Raw genomic sequence first — 8,544 nt, 5'->3', positions numbered from 1 at the left:
CTCCGCCTCCCAAGTAGCTGGGACCACAGGTGCCCACCACAATGCCTGGCTATTTTTTGGTTGCAGCCGTCATTGTTGTTTGGTGGGCCCAGGCTGGATTCGAACCCGCCACCTTAGATGTATGTGGCTGGTGCCTTAGCCACTTGAGCCATAAGCACCAAGCCAAGACTTAGTTCTAAAAAGAAAATAATAATAAAAATAAAATGAGGGGGGAAAATGATTTTTTTTTTTTTTGAGACAGAGCCTCAAGCTGTCCTCCTGGGTAGAGTGCCGTGGCATCACAGCTCACAGCAACCTCCACTCCTGGGCTCAAGTGAGTCTCTTGCCTCAGCCTCCCAAGTAGCGGAGACCACAGGCGCCCACCACAACGCCCAGCTATTTTTTGGTTGCAGCCGTCATTGTTGTTTGGCGGGCCCCAGCTGGATTCAAACCCACCACCTTGGGTGTATATGGCTGGCGCCTTAACCACTTGAGGCACAGGCACCGAGCAGGGAAAGTAATTTTTTAAGTGGAAGGAAAAAATACTTTTTTTTTGATACAGAGTCTCAAGCTGTCACCCATGGTAGAGTACTGTTGCCGTCACAGCTCACAGCAACCTCTAACTTTTGAGCTTAAGCAATTCTCCCACCTCAGCCTCCCAAGTAGCTGGGACTACAGGTGCCCCCCACAACACAAGGCTATTTTTTTTCTTTTTTTTTTTTTGGTTGCAGTTGTCATTGTTGTTTAGCTGGTCCCAGACTGGGTTTGAACCCACCAGCCTTGGTGTATGTGGCAGGCGCTGTAACCACTGTGCTACCAGTGCTGAGCTTGTTTCTTTGTTTTTCCTGAACAGAGTGTCACTTTTACTCTGTCAGATGATGTAAGGCAATGTTCTCAACCTTGTTAATGCCACAAGTTTTTAATACAGTTCTTCCGGGTGGCTACCCACATGTTGAGAACCGCTGATCTAGGGTGTGGTGGCATTAGCCTCGCTCAGGACAACCTCAAACTTCTGGGCTCAAGTGAACTTGCCTCAGCCTCAGGGGCTAGGACTACAGGCACCTGCCACAATGCCCTGCTAACTTTTCTATTTTTAATAGAGGTGGGTTTTGCTCTTGCTCAGGCTGGTCTTGAACTCCTGAGATCAAGTGATCCTCTCACCTCAATCCCAGAGTGTTAGGATTATAGGCCTGAGCGACCACCCGGGTAGAAGATATTTCATACATAATAATATATGTTCATTTTTTAAAAATCAATGAAGTCATAAGAGATTTTCTTCTTTTCTTTTTTTGAGACAGGGTTGGAATACAGTGGCCCAGACTCTGGAGTGTAGTGGTATGATCTCACTATAACCTCTGAAAGAGTAGCTGGGACTATAGCCACAGGACACCACGTCAGGCCGGATGCTGCTTCCCTTTGGGCCAAGAATTGCAGAGAGTAATCTTGACAAGGCTGGCATCTGAGTCTAGGTACACAATGGCCTGAGAGGCGTTAGGGGCCTTGCAGCCACGTTTTATACACATTCTCTTATTCAGCCCTCATAAAATCTTTGTGAGATAGACAGTATTGTTTCTACTTTATAATTTTGGGAAACGGAAGCTGAGAGAGCCTGAGGGTTTGATGAAATCCCAGAGTGGAGCAGCCCCACGCAAACGCCTCTCAAACTGCCCTGCAGCGCCCTGTTCAGACTAGTCCTGACGTCATTACAAACTCACGTCAGAACCTTTGCTTATGCCTGAAAAGGCAAGTAATCAAAATGTCTCCATTTTGATGTCTTTTGGATCTTTGGGACGGGTAGCTAGAGCGAGTTCACCTGTGAGCAAACAGCATGAAAAAAAGGTTGAAAGGTATGGTGACATCATTGGAGGAGGCGGGGATATGTAGATGAGAGCGCAGTGATTGCCGGTGCTACAGCTTTCTTCTTGCGGAATAATTTCTACAAATAGTCAAAAGGATGTAGTTTGATCTTATTGTATGAAGATATTTGTAGTTTCTAACTGAAGGTCTACAGAACGCACAGTACAATTGACCATAACTGTGTAATGTGTTGAGGACTAGGGTGAAGCAAAACTCAAACTGCATGATTCATACTTACCTGGCAGGGGAGATACCATGATCATGAAGGTGGTTTTCCCAGGGCGAGGCTCACCCATTGCACTCCGGCTGTGCTGACCCCTGCGATTTCCCCAAATGTGGGAAACTCGACTGCATAATTTGTGGTAGTGGGGGACTGCGTTCGCGCTTTCCCCTGATGCAAAGTTTTATAAACGATAGACGGGACTAATTCAGGTCTTGTACCTAATTGTGGATTTTAAGATAGATGTTTATTCAGTTGAGGTTTAATAACAAATCTCAAATTTCTGTGCTCATCTGGGTTTTTTGATTTAGCTATTGGAGTAGGTAGATCCTACAGGTGCCGAGTCTAACACTTGACTTTTTTTGGAGACGACTCCTTGCTCTAATTCTAGCTGTTCTTTAAACCTGTGAGCTCGGACCATTTACTTGCCTTTGAATGAGCCACCGTGCCTAATACTAAAAGCAAGGCTTCTAAAAACCGAATGTATCTGTGAGGTTGTAGTCCAAGGCCCTTTTTGGTTGGCTGTAAGAGGGATCTCCAGAACCAAAGAGAGCACACAGGTCTTAAAAGTTGAGGAGTGTTAATGCGAGTTGAATCTGGATTTTATTTGGGCAAGAGATATGGTTACATATACAAAGCAAAGAACAACATAGTGGCTCTTGGTGGCAACTGAACACAACCAGAGTATTTGGGGAAAGGTGAGGCAAGCTTGCAGAAACAGTGGCATGGTTGGTCCCAAATAACGAAGCAATTTTCCTGCTAAGGCCGCCATTGGACACAGAATGTGTGTGATGCTGTGGGCTGCCATTGAACACAGAATGTGTGTGATGCTGTGCTGGCCAAGGATTTAAACTAATGAAAAGTAAATAAGTAAAAGTGGGTGTTTTCATTAAGTGGACTTAACAAAACTTATTATCTTAAAAAAGGTATCACAGTTTGGGTGGTTTTGTTTTGTTTTTTTTTTTTTTTATGAGACAGAGCCTCAAGCTGTCGCCTTGGGTAGAGAACCGTGGCATCACAGCTCACAGCAACCTCCAACTCCTGCGCTCAAGCGAGTCTCCTGCCTCCACCTCCCAAATAGCTGGAACTACAGGCGCCCGCTACAACGCCCAGCTGTTTTTTGGTTGCAGCCGTCATTGTTGTTTGGCGGTCCGGGCTGGATTCGAACCCGCCAGCTCAGGTGTATGTGGCTGGCGCCTTAGCCGGTTGAGCCATAGGTGCTGAGCCAGTTTGGGTGGTTTAAATAATAGTATTTTCTCACAGTTCTGGGAGCTATAAGTTCAAGCAAGATCAAGGTGCTGACAGAGTTGTGTTCTGAGGTCTTACCCTAAGGGCCTCATTATAATTTATTATTTTATTTTATTTTTCCAAGACAGAGTCTCACTATGTCACCCTCGGTAGAGTGCTGTGGCATCACAACTAACAGCAACGTCAAACTCTTGAGCTTAAGCGATTCTTTTGCCTCAACCTCCTAAGTAGCTGGGAGTACAGTCACCTGCCACAACACCCGGCTTTTTTTATTTTTATTTTTATTTTTTAGAGACAGTCTTATTTTGTCACCCTCAGTAGAGTGCAGTGGCATCATAGGTCACAGCAACCTCCAGCTCTTGGGCATAGGCGATTCTCTTGCCTCAGCCTCATGAGTAGCGGGGAACCACAGGCATCTACCATAATGCCCGGCTTTTTTTTGGTTGCAGTTTGGCCAGGGCCGGGTTCAAACCCGCCACCCTCTGTATATGGGACCGGAGCCCTTTTTTTCTTTTTTTTTTGGCCGTTTTTGGCTGGGGCCAAGTTTGAACCCACCACCTCTGGTATATGGAGCAGGTTCCCTACTCCTTGAGCCACATTATAATTTAAATCAGCCTTTTAAGGATCTTATCTCCAAATACAGTTACAGTCTAAGGTACTAGGAATTGTGCTTCAGTGTTTTTATGTTTGTTTGTTTGTTTTTGTTTTTCTTTGAGACAGCTCACTATGTTGCCCTCAGTAGAGTGCAGTGGTGTCACAGCTCACAGCAACCTCAGACTCTTTGGCTTAAGTGATTATCTTGCCTCAGCCATCTAAGTCCCTGGGACTATAGGCACCTACCACAATGCCTGGCTATTTTTTGTTGTAGTCGTTGTTTAGCAGGCCTGGGCCAGGTTCGATCCCACCAGCTCTGATATATGTGGCCGGCACCCTAACCGCTGGCCAATGGGTGCCAAGCCATTTTTTATATTTATACACACACACACATATATATATATATACTTTTTTTTTTTCTTTAAGAAATGGGATCTCACAGTGTTGCCCAGGTTGGATTTGAACTCTGGGCTCAAAAAATCCTCCAATTTAAGCCTTGCAAAATGTTGGGATTACAGGTGTTAACCACCACACCTAGCTTCACTGCATTATACTGTTACTGATGAAGAGAGTCCAGTCACCTGGCACTGTGCAGCCAATTTGCAGAGATGGGGATTAGGTTCACCAAACCTTATTTCTCAGAAAGCCAGCAATTCTGGAGAACAGTGAGAGTAGTCTGTCTCTCAAAGATTGTTCTGCCTCAGTTACAATTCTAATAACTTTTATAATGGGAATACCAGGAAAGGAACCTAGAAAATTTTAACTTTATCTGACAGAAAACAACATGGAAGTAGTCTTCGCTTTAACAATGCAAAATGTTTAAACAACATAAAAGTAATTTTCACTTTAAAAAATATCTAAAAAAATCATCAAAGAAAACATATTATAACCAGGTGCAGTGGCTCATGCATGTAACCCTAGCACTTTGGGAGGCTGGAAGCAGGTGGATTGCCTGAGTTCAAGAGTTCAAGACCAGCCTGAGCAAAGTGAGACGCCCCCCATCTCTACTAAAAAATGGAAAAGTGCTTTTTCTTCCTTGGGGCCGCCTGCAGAGGTGGCAACCATCTCCTATTTGGCATCATGTCCACCCTCAGACCCCTTGTGAAGCCCCAGATTATTGAAAACCAAGAAGTTCATCTGGCACCGGTCAGACTGATATGTCAAAATTAAGTGTAACTGGAGGAAACCCAGAGGTATTGACAACAGGGTTTGGAGAAGATTCAAGTTTCGCAACCGCATAAATGATCATGCAAGACACAATTGACAGTACACACTGCAAGAGGTGAGGGTAACCATAGGTGCAGGATAGCACTGAGCACTTCTTACAGAGTCCTTTTATTGAGAAGATACATAATAGGCGGAAAGATTACTAAGCAAAGATATACAGGGGTTGCATGCATGATCTCGTAGTTGCCAACAGAGTATGTACTCAAGGAAATGATCTTCAAAATACTAAATGCAATTTTTCTCCACTAATCCTTTAAGGTACTGTCATAAAATGCTTAACATTTAACATTAGCCTTACTACTACAGGACTGAACTTTGCTCCTCCAGGATTACTGAGTTGCTTGGTGGCTTGCCTTCCAAGTCACAAGAGATTTCCAGGCTTGCCAGGAGAATGTCTTGTTCTCAGTAATTCCTCAGATGAGTTATAATATCGGTGACTGTTGTAGTAAGTATGATGTTTAATCCTCTATATTCAAGGCCAAATCTTGATGCCCAACTTTGGTTATGGGAGCAACAAGAAAACAAAGTATATGCTGCCCAGTGCTTTCTGCAAGTCCTGCAGCCATAATGTCAAGGAGCTCCAAGTGCTGCCAGTGTGCAACAAATCTTACTCTGCAGAGATTACTCACAATGTTTTATCCAAGAATCCCAAAGTCTTTATGGAAAGAGCAGCCCAGCTGGCCATCAGAGTCACCAATCCCAATGCCAGGCTACACAGCAAAGAAAATAGTGGGCAGCACATGTGCACACTTTGTGTTTAAATAAAACTATAAAAACTGCTCCCCAAATAAATAAATAATAGAAAAACTAGCTGGGCATTGTGGCAGGTGCCAATAGACTCAGATGCTCAGGATTGAGCCCAAGAATTTGAGGTTGCTCTGAGCTATGATGCCATGACACTCAACCCCAGGCTGACTTGAGTGAGACTCTTGTCTCAGAAAAAAAAGAAAGAAAGAAAGAAAAACAAGAAAAGAAAACATTATCAAAGTAAATTTACTCTACCAAGATCAAAATACCTATTGTCTGTGTGTGACTACTTCCTCAAAGTCTGCTGAGACAAACCTCCTCACAATTATGGTGAAACCTTAACTTGATAATTCATAGAAGGTGTTTGGGGAAGACTGAGCATACTAAGTCAGCTTTGCTTTTCAGACTTCACCTTGCAGGCCACTTTGCTGGCTCAATACCATCTACAATAGTACATAATAACTGCATTTGTGTTCTAACCTTTCAAAGGCAATAATACTCTCTTAATTATCTTAATGACACAATAAACATGTATATCTCTAATTTTATTTCCTTCTAGTCATCACTATTTCAGTTCTGGGAATTAGTGATAAATATGTTCAGGTCTTCAATTTCAAAAATAATATCTCATAGAGTTTCAGTAATTATTCTCCTAATCTTATTCATTATTAATGAAGATGGGTGAACAGGTCTCTAAATGTGAAAGAATCAAAGTTTCGGTTTTCTCGTTTGACTACAATAAACATGTTGGTCTCTTTTGAAACAGGATGTCTCGAGCTATTCATCTTCCAGTCCCTTGTCCTGTTCAGCTTGGTACTTTAAGAAATGACTCCTTGGAAGCTCAGCTACATGAGTATGTCAGACAAGGGAACTATGTGAAAGTGAAGAAGATTCTTAAGAAAGGTAAGCACCTTGGCTCGCCACCTTTAGCTCAGTGACCAAGGTACCGGCCACATACACCAGGGCTGGTGGGTTTGAACTTGGCCCAGGCCTGACAAACAACAATGACATCTACAACAAAAAAATAGCCAGGTGTTCTGGTGAGCACCTGTAGCAGGAGCTACTTGGAAGGCTGAGGCAAGAGAATTGCTTGAGCCGAAGAGTTTGATGTTGCTGTGAGCTGTTACACCACAGCACTCTACTGAGGGCAACAAAGTGAGACTCTGTCTCAAAAAAAAAAAGAAAGAAAGAAAGAAAGAAAAGTAAGCACCTTGTTGAGACAGGAGATGCAACTTGGTCCACACTTCTGAATAACATTTGGAGGAAAACCAAGCACATCATAATAACATGATTAAATTCTTGGGGAAATCCAGAAGTTAACTTTAGAGATTTGATATGCTCCACCAGTGCAGTCGTTTTGTTCAGTAGAAGTCATAAATCCCTGTTTAGGGGCTGTTTTGTGCCGGGGAACCACAGGGTCTTCTAGCTGCTAGGCTCCTAACATTTCTCGCAGTCTACTCACCTCTGATTCTGCCTGCTTTTCTTTTTTCCTTCAAATCTGCTCCATCCATTGAGTCCCCTGACTCCTACAGTTGACTGAGAAGGCCAGCTTTCACTGTGCTTTCCTTTCTTGCTCCTTGTTTCCACTTGTTGCTTTTGTTTCTAGGGTTTTCTTGTTGGAGGCTACTGGCAGCTCAGCTTATAAACTAGAAAGAAATAGCAAACATAGCTCAGGCAATCTTCAAAAGAACAAACAAACAAAACCCATATACATAGAAAACCTCTCCTGATACCTGGCTCCTGATCTAGAGCTCCAGACCTGCTCCTCTCTTTTCTTTTATTTCCCTTATCCCTTCCTTTTATTTATTTATTTGGAAAGAGAGTCTCACTTTGATGCCCTTGGTAGTCTTAGCTCACAGCAATCTCGGGCTCAAGAAATTCTCTTGGGCGGTGCCTGTGGCTCAGTGAGTAGGGCACCTGCCCCATATACTGAGGGTGGTGGGTTCGAACCCAGCCCTGGCCAAACTGCAACAAAAAAATAGCCCGGTATTGTGGCGGGCACCTGTGGTCCCAGCTACTTGGGAGGCTGAGGCAAGAGAATCACCTAAGCCCAAGAGCTGGAGGTTACTGTGAGCTGTGATGCTACGTCACTTTACCGAGGGCAACAAAGTGAGACTGTCTCTAAAAAAGAAAAGAAAAAAAGAGAGATTCTCTTGCCTCAGCCTCTCAAGTAGCTGGGACTACAGGTGTTTGCTACAACGCCTGGCTATTTTTTCTTTCTTTCTTGTTTTTTTAGAGACAAGATCTCGCTCTTGCTCAGGCTGGTCTCGAACCTATGAGCTCAGGCAATCCACCTGCCTGGGCCTTCCAGAGTGCTAAAATTACAGTGAGCCACTGTGCTTCTCTTCTCCTTGTCTCTCCTCTCCTCTCGTTTTTGTTCTTTGTCTTTTTTTTTTTTTTTTGAGACAGTCTTACTCCGCTACCCCCACCCCTACCCCCACCCTTAGGCTAGAGTTCCATGTCATCAGCCTAGCTCATAGCAAACTCAAATCTCTTCTCCAACTGAGGAGTTGGAGGCTGTTCTCAACTCCTGGCCTCAAGCAGTGTTCTTGCCTTGGCCTCCAAGACTGCTGAGATTACAGGCAAGGGCCTCCTTGCACCCAGCCTGAAAACCTTTTAAAGAATCCTTTCTTTTTTTTCTTTTCTTTCTTTCTTTCTTTTTTTTTTTTTTT

General features: G+C 43.7%; 1 protein-coding gene and 1 non-coding gene across 3 annotated transcripts in view; both read left to right on the top strand.

Annotated features, from left to right (window-relative positions):
- Positions 1-8,544, top strand: part of TEX14 (testis expressed 14, intercellular bridge forming factor) — a 110,035-nt gene that overhangs the window by 12,644 nt on the left and 88,847 nt on the right. The window contains exon 2 of one of the 2 annotated variants that reach the window (XM_003795580.3): positions 6,639-6,775. In XM_003795580.3, coding sequence (XP_003795628.1) covers positions 6,640-6,775 — 136 coding nt within the window. In that variant the 5' untranslated portion in view covers position 6,639. Of the gene's footprint in view, positions 1-6,638; positions 6,776-8,544 lie in introns of those variants that run through there. The other variant, XM_012808800.2, reaches the window with a different exon arrangement.
- On the top strand, positions 2,067-2,230 carry LOC111727120. The gene has a single exon (XR_002774748.1). It is a non-coding gene; the product is annotated as a U1 spliceosomal RNA (small nuclear RNA).

Source organism: Otolemur garnettii, unplaced genomic scaffold (assembly GCF_000181295.1).
Source record: "Otolemur garnettii isolate 467f Iridium unplaced genomic scaffold, OtoGar3 scaffold00094, whole genome shotgun sequence".
In the NCBI taxonomy this organism is placed as follows: Eukaryota; Metazoa; Chordata; class Mammalia; order Primates; family Galagidae; genus Otolemur; species Otolemur garnettii.
This window is presented reverse-complemented; position numbering and strand designations above follow the sequence as displayed.